Here is a 24,827-nt window from a genome sequence, read left to right as displayed (position 1 = left end):
GATCATACAATTCATATGGACTGCGTTAGCTTTACTATATCAAAGCGGTAAGGCTATAAGTAGGGAAAATTATCAAAAAAGTCGCAGGCTTGTTGCAATTTTGACAATTTAGTCCTAAACCTTTTCATATTTTGTCACCTGAATCAATTAGTCAATTTTGATAAAAAAAAAAATCGTTGATGTGGACGCATGGCATCTTTTGTGAGTGATTGACGCCGACGTGGATAATTTTTTCTTTCCTTTTTCCTCTATCCGATCGGTGGCACTAGGCGATAGCCGACGACCGACTAAAGGCTAGGGCCGACGAGCCTTGCCCTCACCGGTGGTCAACGGGGGGTGATCTTCGCTAGAGGCCAACCTTGTCAGCCCTTGCCTCTAGCCGGTCGTCGAGGCCCGATGACTGGCTAGAGGAAGAATAGAAGGGGAAAAAAAGAGAAAGAAAAGGACAAAGAAAATAAATAAACAAATGAAATTCGTAAAAAGTTAAAATATTATTAAAAATTCTTTACGTCGGCGCTAGCTGCATCCCCGTAGGAAGGTCGGGGTCCATCTTAGCTATTTTCCGCTAAAATTGATCGGACGGACTCAATTGAAATAACGTGAAAGGATTCAATTATCATAATCACAAGGTTTATAAATAAATTGACAGAAATGCAATTGATTTAGGATTTTTAGACAATTTTCCCGCTACTAGTGTCGTGCTGTTATGAGCCCATAGATGTTTGGGCCCAACTAAGACCGCATGCTGTTCCGGTCGGCCCAAACTTCAGTCGGAGAAGCTGTCTCTTGCATTTGTTCGGCTGTTTCCTGTTTCCCTCCCCCCTCTCTACCCCTCTCATTCTTTCCCTCGGCCGGAGCCGCTTCAGAGAAAAATTCAGGTGCTCTGCAACATCGCCTCGCCATTAAAATTCTTGGAACGAGATATCTGGTCTCTTATTCCTCGGATGATTCTTCCTTCTCTCTCTCTCTCTCTCTACAACATCCCCTCACCTCTCAATCGCTCAATCATCGCTCCGTGCGTTCGCTCTTCCCCCATACTTTGATGCGCATGCCCTCCTCACTCGCCTGATCACTCCCACGAAAGCCCTAATTCACCTTCTCTCCCATGGCGAACGTGTCCGTCGCGGCGGAGTGGCTGCTCCTGTACAACCGCTACTACCGCAAGCCCGAGCTCTACCAGATGCGTTGGAAGCACATTGACCTCAGCCGCAACAAGGTCGCCTGCGCCTCCTTCGGCGGCCCCATCGCCGTGATCCGGGACGACTCGAAGATCGTCCAGCTGTACGCCGAGTCCGCGCTCCGCAAGCTCCGGATTTTCAACTCGGCCGGCGTCCTGATCGCGGAGACCGTGTGGAAGCACCCCGGAGGACGGTTGATCGGCATGTCGTGGACCGACGACCAAACGCTGGTCTGCCTCGTGCAGGACGGTACGGTTTTTCGGTATAATATCCACGCCGAGCTTGTGGAGCCGAACATTTCTATGGGGAAGGAGTGTTTCGAGCAGAACGTTGTTGATTGCGTATTTTGGGGGAATGGATTGGTGTGTCTCACTGAGGCGAATCAATTGTTCTGCGTATCGGATTTTAAGAATCCGCAGCCATATAAGCTGTCAGATCCTGGGCTTGAGGATTCGCCGCTATGCGTGGCGGTGATCGAGCCGCAGTATGTGATGTCGGGGAATGTGGAGGTTTTGATGGGGGTTCCGGAGGGTGGGTTGGTGGTGGTGGAGGAGGACTCGGTGCAGAGAGTGGACCAGGTGGGAGGGGAAGTGCTGGGGCCGTTGCAGAAGATGGCGGTGTCCGGTGATGGGAAGTGGTTGGCGGCCTTTACGCATGACGGGCAGCTTTTAGTTATGCCCACAGATTTCTCAGAAATCAAGTTTTCTTGCAATTGTGAGGTGGGTTGCTTTTCAAATGGTAAATGGTAATGCATTGCAGATCCCAACCGGATGATTATGAATTACTTCTCTGTATAATCGAAGAATAATGCTGGTTTTGTTGGTTTCGTAGATTATGCTTGTCGTACTTCAATGATAAGAACTTCTTTTAAGTGTGGAACTAGTTTTTTGGAATCATTATGATAATAATCAGGACAGTTTAGTGTTGGCCTTCTGAAAAAATGCTGAAGTGCAAGACTAGCTTATTGTTGCAAGTGGAGTGACAGTTAAAATTGCACGAAGGCTGTCAGAAGGTTAACTGGAACCTAAATTCCTATTTCTCTCTGTTGTACTTGAAAGATGCATGTTTCTGCTGCCAAGAAGTCCCAATGAACTGTTTGTATCTTTCTTGCTACTCGATAGATAGCGTCACAATGATCACACATTGATATTTTGGGTTGAGATTTAGCAAGACTTTTTATAATAATGAATCACTGGTTTTATGTGAGCAGTCAGCTCTGCCTCCTGAGCAGATGGCCTGGTGTGGAATGGACAGTATTGTTCTTTATTGGGATGACATGCTCTTGATGGTTGGTCCTATTGGAGAACCAGTGCGCTATCTCTATGATGAGCCGGTTGTACTTATTCCTGAGTCTGATGGGGTGAGGATACTCTCCAACACTAGTATGGAATTTCTACAGCGTGTTCCTGATTCCACTGTGTCTATCTTCAAAATTGGAAGTACGTCAGCAGCAGCTTTACTATATGATGCCTTGGATCACTTTGACCGGCGAAGCGCTAAGGTCAGGCATTTCCTATTTGCAATAAGAAGTACGTCATTTATCATTGCCTAGTGTCCAAAATAATTTGAGTGTCTATTGCCATTGGGTTTGCAAATCCTTGCCGATCTTCCTAGGGTCATATCTTCTCTACTTTCCTTGCATCCAGTGGTAGATATCCGGCCACTTACTGGTCGATACTGCAATAAGTGTTAGTGGTTGTACAAAACGGTCATATTCTTAATCATGTGGCTTATTCGGGGAGAACGCAACAGAAGAATGTTTGATGGAACTGAAGCTTCTGTTTTTAATGGTTAAAGTTTTTCTTCTTACAGCTATGGTCGTCTTCTTCTTATAGGTCCTTTGGCTATGGTTTTTTTGTTCTGTTTTTGTCTAGTTTTAGTGCTTTAGATAGTTAGGTTATCTTTCCCTTTTTCTTTCAGCTCTTGTACATTTCTGATGTACTAGAATCTAGATAGTTTGTTTTAATGTAATTTTATCATTTTTTTTTCTCAAATTAGGGGTGGCTTTATATTTCGTTGAAATTTCTTGTGATATGAGGACATGGTAATAGATGATAGGAAGCTATTTCATGACCTAATGATGGTTTGTGACAGTTCAGAGATAGAAATTATTGTTTCTTGAGACAATGCTGATTAGTACTTCACATCAGGCGGATGAAAATCTACGGTTAATTCGTTCATCCTTGCCCGAGGCTGTTGAAGCATGCATAGATGCTGCAGGACATGAGTTTGATGTGTCACGTCAACGAACACTACTGAGAGCTGCAAGCTATGGCCAAGCCTTTTGCAGGTACTCTGATTTATTCAAGGTTTCTGACATCAGGTTCTTTATCATGACGATGATAGTGTTAGTACATAGCTTCTTGCACCTGGCTTTTTAATTGGATATGGGAATGAATGGACTTAATGCTAAATGCATATATAGAATTACTTTCAGCTGAGGACTTGATTCTAAATACTACAAAAGGAGTTTGTTTTTCAATAACGTCTGGTATTGGATCAGTGTCATCGCTTCAATGACAGCAAGCTCTTGCTTTATGAAGTGTCTGATATTCAATCCCAGAGCAAGCTTTCTCGAAAACTAAACACATTTAATTAGGCAAGAGGAACTTACATGAAATTAAGTAGAACACCCACTAGTTTAGGCTTTACATCCAAAGCTTCTTAAGCATCACAGTTAGGGTTTCTTAACCATCACACCTAAAAGAATAATTGCATCACACAATCCCAAAGCAAAGTACTACCAAAATAAAGAAATTATCAAAACTATTGAAAAGAAGAATTCCTACGGTATTTATAGACTATCTACAGTTTGACTCATAGTTGAAACGGGTATCCTCTAAATGACAGAGTAATATAGAGTATGGGATCTGACCAAAAATATATATATAGTATGGGATTATAATATCCTACTTAAACTGAAACGGAAACTTTTCTTGAAATCCTACAAATCCTAGTTGATAACTTCACTAATCAAACTCGAAAGAGAATCATAATCCATGTAGAGCTCTTCTTTTGATTGTGAATCGGCAAGATTCATCTTAACTCAACTTAGTAAAAACATCAATCATTGAGCAAATATCATCTTGAATAATTTTGTGGCTGCATGTGGGGAATATGCAATAGAGTAATATTAACCAAAGAGTTTAGCTGAAAAATTCTTTTGTGTATTGAGTGACTTTCATCTATAATCAGATGCTATTCCTCTTAGAAAACCACACGAGCAACTTCAGCGAAATTCTAATATTAATTTTAACCAGCGACATGGACATGAGTCTGATTCAGCTATAAGCACTATAACATGACGTGTTGCTGACACTATAGTGTAAGAACCATAAAGCTTTTTGGTTTCTGTATAGTTCAATCAAACAGGAAAAGAATTTTGACCTTTTCTGTTTCCTGCTGTTAACATTTCATGTAAGTACATAGGATGCAAAACAGATATTGATCGGTCTGTCAAAGATTGTTCTTTCAATATACAGTTACATACTGCACCTTAGAAAGATAATGGTATTTCTTACCCCTGATTTTTGCTCTCGGTAATGATATCCAGTTGGCTTTGGCAGTCATTTTCAACGTGATCGTATTCAAGAGATGTGTAAAACTCTGCGAGTTTTGAATGCTGTGCGTAACCCTGACGTTGGAATACCTCTTAGCATTAAGCAATATAAGGTTGTTAAAGTTTAATCAAATTTATGTTTTAATTGTGTTGCCTCTGCATATTTTTAGTCATGATTTCTGAAAATGCTTCTTGTGTGTAGTTGCTCACATCATCAGTTCTGGTTGGTCGCTTGATTAATGCTCACCAACACCTACTTGCGCTTAACATTTCAGAGTACCTGGGAATGAACCAGGTGAGTTACCTTGGAGGCTTATTACACGACTTCTTTTTGGTGCACAAACGTGAAGAGACATTCTAAACACATGTACATCTGATGAGAAATGGAATCTTGCTTGAGATATATGTTGAAGTACCTGAAATGAGTTAAACTCGAGATTATCACTGCACAGCTACCCTATACTTGTCTTCGGGCCAGAATCCTGGACTTCTTGACTAGTTTTTGTCATCCATTAACTCATTATCTTCCCCAGGCACAAAATTGCACTCATTGTTGATTGTGAGGCCAAAGTCTATCTTTATTTCTTCTGAGCTACATATTTGGAAGTGTGGAAAGGAATTCGAAAATGTATATGAAATTTGAAATTTTCCTCCTTATTGGATAGTGCAAATGAAAAGCCGAACATATCGCACTTTTAACTTGGCTCAAGCTCTGCCCATGCCTTATAGTCTAGAGATGAGCCACTCGTCCACTAAAACATTTACATTCCTTCTTGTCCAACTGCAGTTGTATCGATCAATTCATTTGGCAGTATATCCTTTTGTAGATCATACCATACACAACATGAAGAATCTCTTTCAGCGTCTAGAGACCAGCTTTAAGTTTGTTTTCTGGCTTATGGGGGGACTAGAGAAATGCTAATCACATGTTCAATTTATTCCTTTCATGGCTCATATTTCTGGGTTACTTCGTCTTTGTAGGAGGTGGTGATAATGCACTGGGCATGCTCGAAAATTACAGCTTCTTTGGCAATTCCAGATGCAGCACTTCTTGAAATGTTACTTGACAAGGTTTTGAGATCTGTTTTGCATGTCTCCTCTTGAAATCAACTGTATAAGTAAGTATGTTGTACAACAACTGACTTGAGAATTTCTACATTTCAGCTGCAATTATGCAAAGGCATATCATATGCAGCAGTCGCTGCTCATGCAGATAAGAATGGCCGACGAAAGTTAGCTGCCATGCTCATTGAACATGAACCCCGTCCATCCAAACAGGTCGGCCTCCGTGTTGATAGTTTCTTGAATGCTGTGTTTCTGCAATCTCACACGTAATGTTTAGATTATTCAAGCTGATAGTTTAAGAAAGTAATATGTACTCTTACCTCTTCTTCATACAGGTTCCTCTTCTGTTGAGCATAGGGGAAGAAGATACAGCTCTGATGAAGGCAACTGAAAGCGGTGATACTGACCTTGTTTATCTTGTCCTCTTCCACATCTGGCAGAAGGTATTAGTTCTGACATCATCATGATATTTCACGTGCAGTATCTTCTATGCATCCAGAACATAAACTGGCTGGCTAGTGCATTTCTTATAGTTTAACAATCATTCTTGTCCACTGCAGAGGCCAGCTTTAGAATTTTTTGGGATGATTCAGGCCAAACCTCTTGCGCGAGATTTGTTCACTACATATTCAAGGTATTTACAGGTTCCTTTATATATCATCTTCTCTGCCCTTCACTCCCTGACCCCTCCGAAAGTACAGTAAAAATATCTAAAATCATGAAATGAACCAGCCTGAAAAAGTAATGGGTGTTGCAATCTCTGTTCCATATTATTGAAGGCTCAAGGTTCCCCATAATGGCCAGAAATATTCTCAAGACTGCTGTCAAAGCATAGCACACCAATCGTTTGAGAACTGCAAATGCTACGAAATAGTTTAAAGAGGTGATGATGGGGGAAGGGAGACAAGATCCAATTTATGAGTATGATTAGTACGAATTATATCTTTTGCTAAATCATTCCTTGTCTGTGTGCCAAAGAGTGAAGTGGATTTGATGTCCTCAGATACCTTGGTCTCTATAGTGAAGATGAACCTTTGGGAGAGAAGAAATAAGAGCCATGCTGTAAGCATGGTTCTGAAATTTCACAGTCACACCATATATGTGCTTCAGTGGAAAAGGATATGCAAGGTGTCATATGGCAGCTTCAAATTTTTATCTCCCGCAAACATAAAACTATTTGAGGATAGATGAATCGTACCAAATGCTGTTGGAGTGGGGCCAATAGTGTGTCGAGCATATGCTTTCTGCATGGATATTGACTTTTTTTTTTTTTTTTTTGGGTTGCAGATGTTACCAGCATGAATTTCTGAAGGATTTCTTTCTGTCAACTGGACAACTTCAAGTGAGTCTGTCATTTGCTCTTTATCGCCTTTTTGTGCGCATTCTCACTGTTAGCTGAGTATAGAATGAGTGGTCAATAATGGTTCAGTTTGTTAGGTTATGTATCTTTATCAGACCATCCTCTCATAAATTCTGCTTTCGTAACTTTCATTGTGAAGTTGAAGTATGAAGTCATCCACTTTATACTTCATGGAGGCACCTGGGGCTTCAAGTTTTTGTCTCCCTTCATTGCAAAGGGGGTGGTTGGCCCTATTAGCTGTCTTAAGTCGGAATTAAACATCGGGAATCTTCTGGTGCCTATGGATGGTTAAGGTGGGCTGGTATAATTGTTGTAGTTCATAGTATGCTTTGATCGGCTCTGCAATTACTCGGATTCATATGTTATATCTTGATATTACTGGAATGAACCCTCCTGGCCTAGATTCAATCATTCTAGGCCTTTTCAGTTGTTAGCATGCACAACTCAGCAAAAGGGCACTGGGGCTGGGCTATGTTAGTAATAGTATATCATTGCCATGATTTCTCCAAATTGTATCAAAGTTAACAAATGAAATGATTCTCTATAGTTTCTAAATGGTAAATTCTCGATTATTGGTTCATTCATATGTAGTTACATGCTCTATAGGAGGTGGCTTTCCTTTTGTGGAAAGAATCATGGGAACTTGCCAGAAATCCAATGGCAAGTAAAGGATCTCCACTCCATGGGCCCCCGCATAAAACTTATTGAGAAGGCTCAAGGTCTTTTTGCGGAGACTAAAGAAAATAACTTTGAGTCAAAGGCTGCTGAGGAACATGCCAAATTGCTAAGGTTCCCTCTCAATCTCGTCTTATTTTCAGAGCTTAAACTTCTTGCTTAAGAATATACAAGTTTTAGGCATCTAGACATGCATTTAGTAATAAGCACAAACATCCATTCTCCGTCACGGAATGAGCTTTTAATTTATAGTTAACTTGTGTTATTCTCATTTTGCAAATTAAGTAGACAATTACTAAGTAATAAGATCTTTGATTTTATCGTTAAAATGAAGAAAAACTTAATAGAACATAATGATTTTATCAAAATGTAGGTCACTAGAGAATGTCTGCGCAATGGTTGCCTTCATTTTGTATCAGATCATGTTAAGTTCTGCTACATTCTTTATATTCACGTGAAGTATAACATAGCAAGTAATGGGTTGCTCTTGCGGTTGTGATAGCTATTTTCTACTTTGAAAGCATCAAATAGAGAACGCATTCTGTTTCACATTGCTCCATTAATTAAAGGGACATTCTGGGTAAACTCTGATAAAAAGGGCTAAATTCTCGTTGGATTCCCAGAAGTTGGATGATAAATGTATGTGAAGTCTCTGGCAGGATAAGAATACTTATCTAGCTTTTTGTGAAGTAGTTCTCATGCTCCTCGAGATTGTGACCATGACACCCAAGGCTCTTTATGATGCTGAAAGCTGTGCATGTCCCGACCTCTGATTATGAGCACTCATCTTGACGACTTTGTGGATCCTTTACCCCCCCCCCCCCCTTCCTCCTCCTCCTCCTCCTCCTCCTCCTCCTCCTCTCTCCTTTCCGGCCTCTCTCTTCTCACCTCGAAGTTTGAAGCAACTGTTTAAGCGGATTAAGGGAAAGGAATTATTAGATGATACAGTGCATGCGGTCTGTGAAATTAGTTTAGCTGCTTGCAAATGATCACAATCTTTCCAAAGTCAAAATTGAAAGTGTCCTAGTTGCTTTTATCATTTATGAATTGTGATGTCTCTTTAATTTAGCTTTATCCCTATTTTGGAGTTTTTCCTTTAATTATCCAGTGATACTTGTTGACATATTTGTCTTTTTGTCTTCTCCTTAAGATGGATGTCATTTTTTCCTTTGTTTTGCAGAATTCAACATGAGTTAGAAGTCACTACTAAGCAGCCAATTTTTGTTGACTCAAGCATCAGTGATACGATACGTACCTGTATTGTTTTGGGAAATCATAGAGCTGCAATGAGAGTGAGATCTGAATTTAAGGTTGGTATGGTGGCGGCATTGCTCTCATTCCAAAACAGGGGCAACGATATTTAGTTATACATCATTAGATGACGTGTTGCCCAGGTGACATTGGGATAGAACATGTTTGATATCCCCATTTGGTTTTACTAAACTTTCAGCTCCCTTCTCTTCTAACATCACTTTTGTCTGCAAGTTACACAATTGATATTTTAAATTTCTGTGGAACTGTCTTAGGTATCTGAAAAGAGATGGTACTGGCTGAAAGTTTTCGCACTGGCTACTATAAGAGATTGGGAAGCACTCGAGAAGTTTTCAAAGGAGAAGCGACCACCAATTGGTTAGCATATTGACTTTTATGCCTTGTTGAAATTCATAGGTCAAGGTTTGGAAATTGTCAGCTAATAACCGACACAAAATACTGTGCAACATTTGTTTGGTGATCACTTCACATTAGGCAGTCCAAAAAATTTATAAATCTAGAATGTCATTTTTCTACATGTGCTCAGGGATATGTCAATTTTCAGGTTGGGCATGACTAATGATGAACCTGATTGGATTACATTGTTGAAACGCAATCTCAGCCAAAAGAATAAATGTTGGAACTGATTGTACCAATCACTAGTGGACTCTTCACCGTTTTTAACAAGTTGATAATTGCTTTTGAAAACAAATAGGATGCTCTTGGTCTTGGTAAGAGTAGGCTTCCTCTGAATTTGTCTGTCGGTCTCTTTGAATAGGCTATCGACCATTTGTGGAGGCTTGTGTCGATGCTGATGAGAAGGGTGAGGCCCTCAAGTATATCCCAAAACTAGCAGATCCTCGGGAAAGAGCTGAGGTACTCTGATGTTCCTTAAGATGGTTTCCTTTTCCTTTTTGTGGAGTTTCTCTTTTTGAGCATACAAAATGTATATATAATCTCATTTTCTTTTATCTGTAGTTTAAAGTCTGAAAGACTCTTTTCTTATGCTTGTCGCAAAGATGCAGTGGTTTTATGTGCTTCTCTTTTTTCATTCTCGTTTGTATTTTTCAGACTAATCTTGCATTTCTTGTTTCGGTAGGCTTATGCTCGAATAGGCATGGCCAAAGAAGCTGCTGATGCTGCCTCTCAGGCCAAAGACGGTGAATTGTTGGGTAGACTGAAATTAACGTTTTCACAAAATGCAGCAGCTTCATCAATTTTTGATACTCTTCGAGATAGATTGGGAGTTTCTTAGTCCCTTGGACACTCCCTCTGGGGATCTATGTGCATATTCGAGTTGCTCTTCTTTCATAGGTGATGAATAGTATTGCAGGAAAAGATGTTCATTCGCCTTCAGTGTTATGCATCCTTCTGAATTCCTTGATCAAGTGAGGTTCAACATCCGCTCTAGTGATGCATTCTCTCTGCTAATCTTCATCTCTGATTTTGGTGCATTGTCATTCTCCTTTGCTAAGTCCTAGTGGGTTTGTACTGTATTGTATCTTGTTTGTCTCTTTTTTATTTAGTTTTCAGGAGATTGTAATCATAAGTGGTCCTTTTATTAGATCACATTGCTTGTAAACAAACATCTCCAATTTGTGATTTAAGGTGAGCGTCTGTTTCTCTGTTGAGCATATTTATCGAGTACATTTTAGTTTGAAGCTGTTTGGCGAGTCTCCTCGTGCCATTGTAACTTATCTTGTTGGGTTCGCACCTCACAAAGAGACGGTAAAAGATCGATCGTACTTATAGATGGCAGCACAATCACCAATGTCTTCATAAGACCTGCATATGTACGTTTGCTCGTCTATCCTGAGATCGTTTTTGAACTATTGACAATGACGACAGGCCACCACGTTGTCAAAGCTAACAATGACAACACGACTTCATAAACTACTCCCAAAAGTAAATTGATCGATGGCCTTGCGGCATGCGCTACCATTCGTATGTATAGTTGTAAGATAAGACATGGCTCGGTGAATAACTTTCTGCACAAGGGAAAGGGCGAGGTCCTGCACTTCACTACGATTCCCGCACTTGCAGAAATGGTCAATGATAAACAAATTAGCGAGAGACCATTTAGTCAATTTTATGGGTTCAAGCGTACCGTCCTCTAGATCATGGATGCTACCACAAGCCACCTTATCTGAGGTCTGCACGCCCCAATCATAAATCATCCGCAAGTATCATCCCTTCAGCAAATGAAATGCTAATCTCTCTGTAATCGACGACCGCACTAGCGGCTTACTTGGGATATAACATCTTCTGGCACACATTGACATGAAAATTTCACTTGAAGGTAACTATGGGAAGATGTCTGCAGAGTCGATACAATTGCCAAACAATACCCAAAATTTGGTGGATACAGAACGTCACCCATTAGTCAAAAACCACAATATCTTATCTAGCTCCTTCAGAAATCAATGCCAGCTAACTGCATAGCTTTAAAAGGCTCAGTACGAGATGAAAGAGTTACATAAATAGGTTGGGCCTGGAGGCCTTGTAGGTGGTCTTCAGCTTCCTCGTTGGAGGCCTAACCTTCTTGAACACCAAGGGAAATTTGATCTTGGAGTTGTGGAACTGCTTGGTGCTCTCTCTCTTGCACAACTTTGCTGGAACAGTAGCTGTCTTAATGATTTGGATGCAAGGAAACCTCACTCTGTGGCGAGATGCCATTTCAGTGTACATTTGCTCCACTGCCCCATTCAGAGTTGTGTCCCGGTACTCCTTATACATGTTATGGTACCCAGTACGACTCTGATATCGAAGCCAGATACCATAATTGTTGATCTTTGTGGGATTCTTCTCAAATATCTGGGAATGCAATTAACAAATATGATTATGTTTGTTGACAAGTATATTAAGTAATAACAGAAATGCAAGGCACAAAACTCTTCTCCCATAAATAAATAGCACCGAACAGAGCTCAGGGAATAGAATGAATATGAGTAGAGATATTTATCAGCGGGAAAAAAAAAAATCCATCATCAATTAACCAGAAGTGGTATGCACTTGCTAAACAGAGTGCCGACCAGCAGTCCAAGAGAAAATTGCAGGAGACTGATATGTTAAGACAGGCCACAAGTCCAAACAGAAATGTATTATGCTTGATGCTATGCTACACTCTTCTTGATTAAAAACTTAGTCATGGACTCGGATGTCCATAAATATCATCAATGGTCCTCTGAAATGCTTCAGAAAAGCATTGACATGATGAATCTTGGATAATGGAAGAACGTTTATGAAGCAGCAAATAAAACTTTTCACTCCAATACGCTACCACCTTCAGATCAAGCAAACTTAACTATCCAAAGAACAGCTTCTTCTTCACAGACATGAGGTGAGACAAAGGCAATAGTATTCAACCCACATTGTCAAAATGGCCAGCACTCTGCTAAAGCGATGTGAACTTTGTGAATTTTGCGATCCAGATGACAGTCCAGCATCCACTTAAAAAGGTTACAGACTAACTTAGACTTAAGCAAAGCAGATACCAAAAAAGTGGTCATTTCCAAAACAAACATGAATTGAAGCTGAAGTCAACAATGAGCTTAGGCTTAAAAGCAAAAATACATTTGAAAAACGGATTACTCTAACCAGCAACTAATCTCTTCTCTTCTAACATGAAAAAAAAGTGGGAAAAGCACGACCAGTACCTCGTTGATGGCTAGAACCTGTCCATTGCTTTTCTTAACCTTCTTAAGCTTCCTCAAGAAGTACCTGATTGAAGACCCAAAAGAAGTCAAGAGATCGCCCAATTAATTGGATCAAAGGCTTTCTTCTGAATCAATCAGCAACAAAACCCAAGAACGGAAGTTGAATAATCCAAAAACCGACTCTTTCAGCGTAGTGTAACCTAATTAAACAGACTCCGCGCCACAATCAAGCACTTCACAAGGTGCAACATTCGGAAAACATACTTTGCCAACTCTCTTCCCTCAGATAAATGAAGCAAAACTAAAAGCAACCAACGACATCGAGAACAAGACATACCAGAACTTCGATTTGGCACGGACTTCATTAGTGGCCCAGAGCTTCATCCTGTAGATCTTCGGATGCTCATCCGATTCGGTCGGCAGAGCTCTCCCCACCACCTGGTACTGGTGAAACTGCGTCCACGTTCACCCAAAAAACAATAAACAGCCAAAAAAAAGGAAAAATCACCTTCAGCAAACTCCCAAATGCAGAAGTAGTTCGAAACCAAAATGTCTGCAGCACTAAGAGAAACTAGAAGAGCGGGAAACGCATGAGCAGCAGCAAACAACGATCTAGCTGAATCATGGAGTTTGAGGACCATGAAACCAACCCTGAAAGTGACCATCGTCGACGTCGCGGAGGAGGAGGAGAAGCGGCGACTGCGAGTTCGTTCGGCTGCTCCGAGTATCCCTCGCTCGATCGATGAAGAAGCAGGGTATAAGAATCGAGGGATGGGAGAAACCCTAACGCGAAAGTGCTCTACTGGGCCTAGACAAGGCCCATCAAGTGTAAGCCCAATAGTAATGTAAATGGATCTGAGAATCCAAAACTGCTGTCTTCATATCCATTTTCTTTTAATATTTAAATGAAAAGGCTGTCACTGGATTTAGCATCGCCCGGAGAAGTAAAAGTCGAATTCCATTAATACCCAGATTAACGGTATAATATAATTAGTGTGAAGATGATACTAGATAATTTTTTTAATTTTAGGGTTAATACCACATAAAATATCAAATTGGTACATTTATGACAATTTTATCCCAAACTATTTTTTTAACCACAAAAAACCTTAAATTTGTACATTCATGACAATTTTATTCCAAATTGATACATTTGTGATAAATTTACCCTTTGTTAGTTTTCGTTAAATTTAACCTTTAAAGTACTAAATTATATGACACGTGACAATTGACAAGTGTACCAATTTGGAATTTTTACCCTCTGTTTGTCATATATATATCGTTTTGTAATTTTTCGTGGTATTAACTCAATTTAATGAAGGATTAATTTATTACAAGTATACAAAATTTGGGGTTTTTCATGGTCTACAAAATTATTTTAGGGTAAATCTATAACTGATGTATCGCTTTAGGATTTTTGGTGGTTAAAAAATAGTTTGGGATAAATTGGTCACAATTATACTAGTTTGGGGTTTTTCATGATCAAAAAAATAATTTATGGTAAATTTTTCATAGGTATACCAGTTTATGATTTTTCATGGTATTAACCTTTAATTTTATGAGAAAAGAAATTCCCTATATTGTCTTCTCCCAAAACTTAAATGTAGGAACACTTGGAAAAAAAAAATCCTCTATGAACCGATATCGATAATGAAGATATTTTCATCGTCTAATTATTTTAAACGATATAAGAGATCATTTTTAAGAAAATTTGATTCATCTTTAGCGAATCAAATTTGCTCCTCAATCGGTTGAAATTGACTAATCAAAAGAAAGTTCCTTCGTAGGAAACACATTTGATCTACCTCGGAGCGATGGCGGCCTTGGTGTCGAGTAAGACTCAACGCAACTCGATCGACCATACAAAAGAAGCACGAGCCATGGAAGAAAGAGAAGAAGGTGTCAACAATGAATGCTCTTTCCTACGAGACAAGCCACTCTTGAAAAGTCCTACTCCCGTTGTATAAAAAATATTTTCAATTTAGATAACTGATAGGCAACGCAATAACATTAGAACAAGGTTGAAGGTACTTGTTCATCTGGTGGAGTTCTTACTAAGGCTCCGTTCGTTTTCAAGAAAGCGAATGATCAAAACTGTCCTTCGTGTCGCGTAAAATAATTAATTAATAAAAAAAAGATGAGGAAAATATTTTCCGTTCATTCATTTTTCTAAAGAGGGACAAGCCATTATTTTGAGGAGAATATTTTCTAAATTATTCATTTTTCAGAAAACAAACCGAGCTAAGATTGGATGAGCTAGCAATTTGAACCATCCACTTGCAGAAAATTTAGGAAGAACAAGGGAAGCAACATACTGGATAATAGATTTACCACTGCGTCTGGTAAAATACACGAGCGCATTTGAAGGATTCCCCCATCGTCGCTAAAAATTTACCGATCTTCAAAACCCTAGCATTTCAATTCGAGAGGTCCGTGAACTCCGTGGATACTAACGTAGTTCTGACGTGAGGAGTTCAAAAATGAGTCCGATCCACGTCGTGGGCCGGGCGGGATTTTTACGAGTTTGATGCACGTCGTGGGCAAACCATTTAAAAGGTTAGAGCCGGCGACATATCCTGCGTGGATGGATTCTTCGACTATTAGCAGCTCGATAGGTGAGATTATACCTACGACCTCGTCAACTTCAACCGAATCGAGCGCGGTGAGGAGTAGTTACGACTTAATCCGGACATTTCGCCGTGAGTGGGATCCTCTCTCCTTTTCCTAAGAACTGAAAAAATGAGGGTGTCTATCGGTTGAGTACTCCTTTTCTTCTCTCAAAATACACGGCTTCTCTTGTCATTTCTTGCCATTACGTGCGGCGACAAGCGACCCTTTTGTTTTTGTCTCCGGCGGTCAAGTATGGATATGCATCACTTGCACCAACTTTATGTATAGTATAATATAATATGTAAGGACCGGAAGGAGAAAATAAAAGAAAATTGATATAATCATTTGCTTGTTTGCAGTATGAATCAGAAGTTGGGGCAAAGCCACTATCAATCCTCAACAGAAGTGTCAAACATCAGCACATCTCATGGCTGCATAACCCAGCCTGGACTTCTTCATATCAAACCACATGTGAAAGTCCTGCTGCAAATAGTTCCCAATTATCGAACTCCCGGGGAACTCGTCCTTCTCCACCATCGCCAAGCACACGATCCCGTCCGGCGCGACCGGAATGAAGTAATTCTCGACTGGGAAACTCCATGCTGCCCCGTCCACGAATTCGATCCCGAACCCGGGTATCTCGGGCTTCGACACGCCAGACACGTTGTAACATGGATGAAAGTCTCCCTCCTCCACCATTGGGTATGCCTTCACCTTCCTCTCGAATGCTTCCCGAATCGCCTTGTAAGCGGGGCCGACGAAATAACTGAGCGAAGTGCCCGAATCTATGATCGTCCCGCCATGCCCATCCGGCGACACTTCCCATGTCTCGCGGGGTATGTCGAGAATCTCTCCTCCGACCATGATCGATTTTATCTTGACATAGTAATATGTGCTGTCTGGGCTTTCTTGGGCTCCAAGAAAGGAAGTGAAATTCCAACCGGGGCGGCCCAAAAGGCCGTCGGCTTCGCCGAGAACCAATCTGCTGCTCGCATTAGGATTGCTATGTCTATTCGCGAGACAGTAAGAGAATGATTGGCCATTCAGAGAATGAAACTGAGAGGCCAAAGACAGGGGTCCTCTGCCTAGTCCCAGCATCCCTGGAGCCCCGTCAGATATGCCTCCGTTCCAACGACCACAGCCAAACATCACATTCCCCACCCTTGCAAATTCGGTGTCACTTGCCCGTGCTGTGAGATTGACCGTGAATGTTTCGAACGCGAAATTGCCAGTAGTGTTCGAGCTGTCTCCATAGAGGTAGATATAAGGACAGGATTGGTTTTTCGACTCGCGACACTGCAGAGGATCTGGGTCCGAGACCAGGAGACACAGAGGGTCGTGGCAGCTTATCTCTTGAAAAGAAGTGGAGTCCTCGGGATCGTAGTAGGGGCTGCTTTGCTCGAAGCAATCAGGGCAAGTAGCACATTGGATCCAAATGAGGTCACTACCTGTATCAAGTATCAGAGGGAGATGCTGAGGTGGCGTACCTATGTATACATCGATGAAGTACACTTCAAAGCCCAGAATCACTCCATATCTTAATGTAGCCATGAGGGTGCCCGAAAGCCCGTCTGCCTCGGATTCCTGCGAAGTCGAAGCATTGACCAGCTTCAAATGCAGCTTCGGCTGATCCTTGTCCTTGTTGAGCCTTGATATGGGGTTTCGATGTCTGATCTCTGTCATCTTCCCATAATTGTTCTGAGCTCGGGCCAAATCCTTGGCTGCCAAGGATTCTCCAGCCTTGGTCCTGTCACTAGTCGATCCGTGAGGGCCTCGAAGCTTCGTTGTCTCTACTTCATCAGTGTAAGTAAAATCACCATCATCATGACCAAGATGATCACGTCCCTCCTGTTTGGGTTGTGATGACGGGGATGTGATGCTACCGGAAGTGCTGCCTGAAGAGGGAACAGAGCCGAAGCTCATGTAGCGTAACAACTCGATGCCGTTTGAGTTCGAGGCCTCCAAGTAGAGATCTTCGCGGTTCATGACTATGGCAACGTTGATGAAGCGGAAAGCGAGGACTATAACAATTGCCAGAAAGATGGAAGCTTTCCGATTCATTGTGGTCTGCCTCTTCTCGAGTGGTTTGAGGCAGAAACAGAAGGGCATGATGAAAGGTAACAGCAGTCTTTAATGAATCAAGACAAGGAAAGTGAAAAAGGCAAAAGCCATAAAGAAACAGAGAGGTTGTTGTCGTGGACTTTCATTTTCGAGATTGACTCGGGCAACGCCTTACCCTGGTCGCTGTTCTGCAGTTTTGTCTCATGATTCGTTGACTTCACGTCGACTTTCTCCGCCCCCTGTTCTTGGGTTTGAGGATTGGAAATTCTCTTCTTCTGAATTACAGCCATTACTCCTCATCCCACCCAAGTCAGTAGGGAGCCAGATCTGGATGTGGATCTATGAGTTTGGTACCGACTCCGAGGGCTCAGCCGGTGAACTGCTCGGAAAATCTCATCACAGAGCGAATCAGGAATATTAACTATTATCAATTCAATTGTATAACAATCTTCCACTTAGGTACATACTTGTTTTGTGTCGCATGAACAAGACAATTCATAAGGGCCCTCTCCTATGTGGACGTTTTTCAGGGATTGGTCGGTACTGAGACCTGTTTTGTTTGGATACCTTGGCGTTTGAGCAGGCGCCGTGATCAACAAAAAAATTGCGCTAATAGCAAGTGATCCTGTTACAATTTTCGTCCCGAGATCATGTCACAGTTCCGTTCCGACGATCGGTTAGAAGATTTTCATCATCGAGAATGCTAAGGCGGAGGAGCGATCGTGCCGGCAGAGCGAGACAGGAAATGAAAGCCTCTCCCTACGTATAAACTACATAGTATACTGAAAGTATGTATATAAATACAAGGAGAGGACTGACTGCCATTGAAACTGTGAGCGTCAAAAAGTTTTGCATAAGTCTTAAATACGACTGGTATGAACAGGTGCAATAGGGGGCAAGGCTAGGTTAGTTGAGCGCTTCTGTGCTTTTGTTTTTCCTTTGATATAATATGCAAGCGACGAAACCGGTACGAGCAAAGAAATTGGACACTAGACCACCGCCCAAATCATTGTCAGCTTCGCGTTCTTACTCGTCAAGAGTCCGCCCGGAGTAGGTTTGAACTTCTGCGTTTAGAAGTTCCTTCTTTTTTCAACTAAGATGCTGAACAAATGAGACCATTTTCATCTAGGGAAAAAAATGGCGACATCAGAAGGGCCGATTTTGACTTTGCGAAAGAGCTACCAAACAACCTAAGCGGATCGCGACGCCAACGCTGCTTGGCATTAGGATAGGATTGAATGGTGATGGCCATCAACGGTCGCATCGGCACTTACACTGCACGGAGTTGATTAATTAACAGGAATCAAACAAGAATTCTTGTGCAATGGCGTCAAACTGATACAAAACAAGGTTGAAAATGGAGCTTACCTGCATCAGGCGCATTCACGCCTTCTGTTCTGACAAAGGCGCCCCACGCGATTCACGCTCTTAACGTGCTAAAGTGAGGATTTTTCTCGGTTGATATGGTCAAAAAAGAGGGCATTTGTCCTTTCCACACTCGAGCCTCCTTGAGTTCTTGCTTTGGACTAGACATGATCTCCTTGCTCAACATGCGAGTATATTTCAGTTTTAAGGGTTTCGACGCTGAATGTTCTCGCACAAAGAACCCACTCGACTCGACTGTGGTTTTTGACATGGTACCGGAGGGAGTATGCATATGTTTAACACTGCCTTGCAGAAATTTTATAAATTTTATCCAAGTAAAAGTGACGACACTTCAAAGCTGTGGAGCATAACTCCTCGAATATGGAGAGCTCTAACTGAAGCCCCATGACATCGTTATAATGGGAAAAATCCCTTGTGACTCTTGATTTCTTAGCTAAACATCCAGTGACATTCGCATATAAACAACAGAGACTTCACGTGCCGAGGTGCATAGAATGTGTTCTGCGAAAAGAGAACTCTGCATTCAGTTTTACCACCATAGTGAGGGTTGACTCTGGATCCACACTCCATGAGAAAATTACGTAAACTTGAAGCAATTATTGCCTTGAATAGTGAATACCTGTTATTTTCTCATCTTTATGTTCTAAATACACACGTAGACAGGTAAGAGTAAAGCCAAACGATAATAAGCTAGACATACACCTATCTTGGAGCATGATGGACTAGTAGGGGTTGACGGCAGCCACTACTTTCTCCAACCATAAAATTAGTTGTAATCCAACATTTAGCTTCCGTCGTGAAGCTAAATGTCGGATTACCACTGCAAGGTTATGAGGAAAATCTCAGTTCACTGAACATGTCCCAGGAGAGCATGGAAGGTAAATATGTTTCTTCAGTATAACGCTTAAGTACCATAAACATTAAATATGTGAACAAACAAACTGCATCGCCTTTGAAAATAACTGCTTACACAGGACAGATCTTTATCAGGTTATACCTGACTGTGCCTAGTTTGATGCAGCCTCAGCTGGCTTTGCAGACAGGTCTTGCAACCCACAGACCATGTTTGCAGGAACAGCCACATCAATCATCTTTGGGTAAGAGAGATTTAGGTCTGCAGCACATATTATCAAAAGCCACTTCAATATCATATGAAGTATTGACAGGCAGCCTTCAACCTAAAGTAATATCTTAATATTGATAGTTCCAATTGCAGAAGTGGTTACTTACTTTCCATAATACTTTTGAAAGTTTTCTGCAAAATGAAGAAAAAATGTGTCATAGTTAGAGAGAGAGAGAGAGAGAGAGAGAGAGAGAGAGAGAGATTACGTAGTCATGGTGATGACAAAATCAACATATCAAAACATGAGATCAAAGCCAAGCAAATGTTCCTATTTGCAGAAGAAAATTGACTTAATCGTTACAAGTCATATATCTCTATTGAGAAAATTAATAAAATCTACCATAAACTTGCTTTCTGAAGTCCCAGAAATGAAATAGCCTTTAGTTTCTCTCAGTTTGCTTGTTTCGTCGGTGGACTTAATTTAGTACGAGGTTAAATTTACATGAGTATGCCAACAAGGAGAATCATTTAAGGCATGGAAAGAAAAAATTGTTCGTTTATTTAATCCCTCCTTGATAAGATGGGGTTCTTAATCTCGGTAAGGGTGGACCACTGCTGGCCAAGCCCCTGTTTCTATGGAAAGAGACGACATAATGCATCTGCATATAACTAAGTCGCAGGTGACATCTAATGCGATGGAAAAGTAAGTGAAGTTGAAAATGTCACCTCATCTTTCAAAAACCTGGGATTGTAGAGAAGTTCCTCCCCCACAGAGCTAACCTGAATTACAAAATGGAACTTTCTGAGAATGTCTGTGATTTTGGAACAATATGACACTATGGAGCTAAGGATCAGATTTTCATACAGTGAATCCCTTGTAGTCATGAGCAGGATAGACCAATGTATCCTTGGGTAATGTGAAAATCTGAGAGAGAGAGAGAGAGAGAGTTAAGCATCAAAGAAGTAACTGCCTTCCAGTGAAGGACGTTCATTTGTTCAATCTCCTAACCTGTGCATGCACCGACTGGTACAATTGAAGTGAACTTCCACCCTGCAAGCACATTGTCAAGGTACCAATATCAAGCATCAGACTTAAGTATGGAGGTTCCGTCTTATAAACTACAAAATAGAACCATTCCCTTGCATAAAGGGTTTCTGATTTTTGCATTAATTGATTAAGATAATAACAGCCGAACTTTTGCACTCTTACAAAGTATGGGATATTTTGCAAGAAATCTAACCTGGAAATCAGTCCTCCCACACCCACAAATTAGCAAGGCATCTCCAGTGAAAGCCATCCTTGGTTGGGGTTGACTAGGTCCATCTCCTGTGACATATGTAACACATCCTTGTGTATGTCCCGGTGTAGCCCGGACCTGCGATAGGAAGAAGATTATTGAAATGTCATATGACTTAAGTACACAAGTGAAGAACAAATAAAAGAAGGTACTTGATGTTAATACATGAACATACATGCAAATCCAGGTCAATGTCCTTTCTCATGACAGAGGGAGTGACTGCTGCCAGTTAATGGCAGGATATGCAACTTGCAGCATTGACTGCATAGTTTTAAAAGAGTTAATCACTTCAATGCAGTCCCTTTAATATCTCGTATTGCAGAACAAATATTAGAATTCACAGCATAACCCAATACCCAAATGCAAGAGCAAATAGTGCCCTTTGGATTTTTAGGTTGGAGTGTTTTTCATGAATGCTAATTATCGCCCAGAGTGAATTCGCGGTTATTTGTGCATTATGCCAAAATCCGTTGTCCTATTGGTGACATAATAAGTATAGAAGATCAGGTTGTGATACCTCAAGGAATAGATCGCCAAAATGAATCTTCTCTCCGGTTTTTATAAGAAAGTCAGCTCTTGCATTGCTCGCCTTCGAAATGACAGATTTTACTCCAGGGACTTTCCCCTGCAAGGCAGAGTAACTATCTACTTTAGAAAAGTTAAAAAGCAAGGAGTGCAATTGATGTATGCTGCCATATAAGGATTACAAGCTGGATCAAGAGGTACTACTGTGTAATAGCAAGTAAGCAGGTTTTGCACATGAGACAGATTGACACAGGAGATGAGTGCCCTACCTTTATCAAACCAGTCCCAGTTACATGATCAGCATGTACATGTGTGTTCATTGCATATATCAGCTTCAACCCAAGCTCTTTCACTAAAGAGAGGTCCCTGTCAACTGTCTTATCAACTGGGTCAATTAACTGCAAGTAAGACATATAAATTTCAGGATACATCCCCATAGACACAACTGCTGTAGTTAGACATGCTTCAGGATAACGATTATAGATTAACAGCACCAATAAATCAAAGGTAACACAACAGAATACCTGAAGATATCAAGTAGGCTATTCAGAGAAACTTGCTTCCTAACAGATTATATATTAAGAAACTACTTCTGGTCTCTTTAAGATCCTCTGCCAGACAAACTATCCTCCTAAATACCCTGATATACTCGTCCATCTTCACATCGAGGTGAACTGCTAGTAGGATGATTACGGTTTTGGTTGTGGCTGAAAAGGTGTTCCTTTACCTTTCCATAAGCTAAAGGTGGAGAAACGATGAATACTATAGACAACATTAGATTGAAATATTTTGGTGGCATCTCGACAGGTTGTTCAAAATAATGCACTTTCAAGATCCGTCTTGCATCTATCAAAATTTACAGTTATAATCAACTTTCTGCAGGTAGTAGCTAACTCCAGTATTTCCTTGCTCCCGTTTAAGCACTAAATCTCCCGAACTTCACCATTAGGTTATTTTATGCATTAAACCCAACTTTCTGCAGGTACAGTGCACTCCATTTGTTCGATATGCTAACTTTATTTCATTTCTGTTGACTTGTGATCAGTGGATTATGACATTGATATGCTACAGAGTGATCGAGACTACTAAAATGTTCTGGACACTGCCTTAGGCATTTCTAAATCTGATTTTTGGAATAAGTATACAATAAAAAGCCTATGACAACAGGTCATGAAATTAGAAAAGGATGTACACAACAGGTCCAGAACTCAATTTGGCCTTGGAGAATGAATGATCATAAAGTTTAGCGAGATATTCAGACAAAAAAGCTGGAACTGGAAAATATCCAACCATCATCACACTAATCTAATCATTGCAGACTCCATGACCAAATTTCAAGGAGAAGGTATATGCTAAACCAATCCGAAACTCCACCAAATTACTCTAACAAAACACCCTGCATTCTATTCAATCGAAATGTCAGCGCCAAGCATGTGACGCCTTGCAATCCAATAAGCAGTGGACATCGAATATACTGAGCAAAAAGTTAATGGGATAACGGGATGTGAAAACCCTAACCACGGCGGGCTTATCCGGGTGAGATACGTCGGCGAGCAGGTAAGTGTAAGTGGACGACTCCTTCTCGAAGAGCTGACGGAAGAGGAGCTTATCGCACGACGTCGCGTACCCTCTGGTGCTCCCCACCGCTCGCCATCTGAGGCCGCGACCCGCCGTCGTCCTCGTCCTGGAGATCGAGATCGCCGGACGAGGCGCGGCTCTCGGAGAGAGACAGCAGGTAGAGACTCGAGCCAGACAGTGGACGCGAAGCATTCTGTGCCGCGAATCGACGCTCGGCGATTGAATGGAACCGTCGCGAATTCGATGGTTTCGTTGTTTAAGGAAGGAAGGGATGAAGATTGGTGCTCAGTGCTCCCGGTCTCGGCAATGGCGAGCCAAGTTCCGCGATCCCGATTCTGACAGTGTGGGAAGTGGACAGCCATCGGGGGCGACGCGATCGTGGCCGTTGCTTTTCGCGCGTCCTGGAACTGCGTGACGAGACATAGCCACGGGCCGGAACCGGCAATTCCGGCTAGTGGCCATAGGGGAACCGGAACCAGAACCTCAAGAGACGGTTCCGGTTCGTGTTTTGAACCAGCAGTTTCGGGCCGGTTTGAGGCCCAGTTTCGGTTCAAAACCGAAAATGGAATTGCCGGTTCCATTACGATTTTTGAATTTAATTTTTAAATAATGAATTATAAAAGAAAATTATAAATTATAAAATTATAAAATATAAATTGTAATTAAATTGTAAAATGTTATCAAATTTGAGGGAAAAAAAGGGAGGGGAAGGAGCTTAAACTTAATAAATTAGTATTAAGCGCATACATATCTTCTTGGTATAGAAGAATCAAAGTCCATATAGTTCTTTTATCTTTGATAACCCTATATTTATCTCATCGTCAATCGTCGCTACCCATTTCGATATCAAGACGCGTAGCGATGGTATCTCCATCATCAAAGAATTTGGCTTCATGGTTATAATCTATCTCTTGTTGTTGAAATTAAGCCTTTATTCAATCATCGACAAAAGCTTAAGCCTCCACCGAATACAGAGCTAATATTGAATGTTGTTTGTCCAAAATATTGCCTACGACGCTAAATTTTTGTTCAACCGCAATCGTCGAACAAGGGATTGCTAAAACTTGTTTTGCAATGAGAACAATAGTTGAGAATTGGGTTGAGTGCATTTTCCACCAATCTAGAATTGTAAAATCTATGCTACCTTCGAATTTAGCAAACTAAAAAGAAATGGTTAAATAGCTTTCTATTTTAGAAATATTTCATATTACTCTATTTTGCTTTTTTTCCTATTCAACAAAAGTTTATGCCCTCCAATAATTTTACTTGGGTCCCCGCTTTGTATGTCACTAGGTTGAGAAGATTCAATATCATCTAGATTATATATACTACAAAGGTCATTATATAATTCTACTATTACGTTTTTAACTACTATTTGTATAGTTCTAACATTTACCGTTTCATCTTAATGTAAATATTCATAATACGTATCCAAATAATCACTTAAACCATCTAATTTGATACGTGAATAAAAAACACAAGAAACTAAATAAATAATAGAAATTTTGCTATAATAATGTAGTCATGTTGTTCGCATTGTTACAATAGTATCACGTAATTTA

General features: G+C 40.9%; 4 protein-coding genes across 4 annotated transcripts; 1 reads left to right on the top strand and 3 right to left on the bottom strand.

Moving 5' to 3' along the window:
- The first annotated feature begins 787 nt into the window (after window positions 1-787).
- On the top strand, window positions 788-10,749 carry LOC115731573 (protein VACUOLELESS1). The gene is given in 16 exon segments (XM_030662239.2): window positions 788-1,897; window positions 2,389-2,679; window positions 3,329-3,468; window positions 4,745-4,850; window positions 4,940-5,032; window positions 5,719-5,808; window positions 5,902-6,015; window positions 6,138-6,245; window positions 6,363-6,436; window positions 7,090-7,144; window positions 7,769-7,846; window positions 7,848-7,951; window positions 9,018-9,147; window positions 9,364-9,466; window positions 9,867-9,964; window positions 10,188-10,749. Coding segments are annotated over 16 exon segments (2,532 nt in total). The 5' UTR covers window positions 788-1,105; the 3' UTR covers window positions 10,344-10,749.
- A 614-nt stretch (window positions 10,750-11,363) lies between these two features.
- Window positions 11,364-13,555, bottom strand: LOC115729679 (60S ribosomal protein L18a). The gene is made up of 4 exons (XM_030660303.2): window positions 13,395-13,555; window positions 13,082-13,197; window positions 12,745-12,808; window positions 11,364-11,902 (listed from the first exon to the last, which is right to left on the bottom strand). Exons 1-4 carry the CDS (start codon window positions 13,407-13,409, stop codon window positions 11,561-11,563), a joined length of 537 nt encoding a protein of 178 aa, XP_030516163.2. The 5' UTR covers window positions 13,410-13,555; the 3' UTR covers window positions 11,364-11,560.
- Window positions 13,556-15,746: 2,191 nt separating this feature from the next.
- On the bottom strand, window positions 15,747-17,698 carry LOC125316738 (aspartic proteinase nepenthesin-2-like). Its single transcript, XM_048285914.1, has one exon. The coding sequence runs from the start codon at window positions 17,461-17,463 to the stop codon at window positions 15,763-15,765; it is 1,701 nt and encodes a 566-aa protein (XP_048141871.1). The 5' UTR covers window positions 17,464-17,698; the 3' UTR covers window positions 15,747-15,762.
- Window positions 17,699-19,618: 1,920 nt separating this feature from the next.
- LOC115731263 (persulfide dioxygenase ETHE1 homolog, mitochondrial-like) lies at window positions 19,619-23,675 on the bottom strand. Its single transcript, XM_030661937.2, has 10 exons — window positions 23,206-23,675; window positions 21,957-22,085; window positions 21,680-21,787; window positions 21,106-21,240; window positions 20,874-20,915; window positions 20,730-20,789; window positions 20,591-20,644; window positions 20,032-20,056; window positions 19,799-19,915; window positions 19,619-19,663 (listed from the first exon to the last, which is right to left on the bottom strand). The coding sequence occupies exons 1-9, from the start codon at window positions 23,455-23,457 to the stop codon at window positions 19,809-19,811; spliced, it is 912 nt and encodes a 303-aa protein (XP_030517797.2). The 5' UTR covers window positions 23,458-23,675; the 3' UTR covers window positions 19,619-19,663; window positions 19,799-19,808.
- Window positions 23,676-24,827: the final 1,152 nt, after the last annotated feature.

The sequence above is a fragment of the Rhodamnia argentea genome, chromosome 10, assembly GCF_020921035.1.
Source record: "Rhodamnia argentea isolate NSW1041297 chromosome 10, ASM2092103v1, whole genome shotgun sequence".
Taxonomy (NCBI): Eukaryota; Viridiplantae; Streptophyta; class Magnoliopsida; order Myrtales; family Myrtaceae; genus Rhodamnia; species Rhodamnia argentea.
This window is presented reverse-complemented; position numbering and strand designations above follow the sequence as displayed.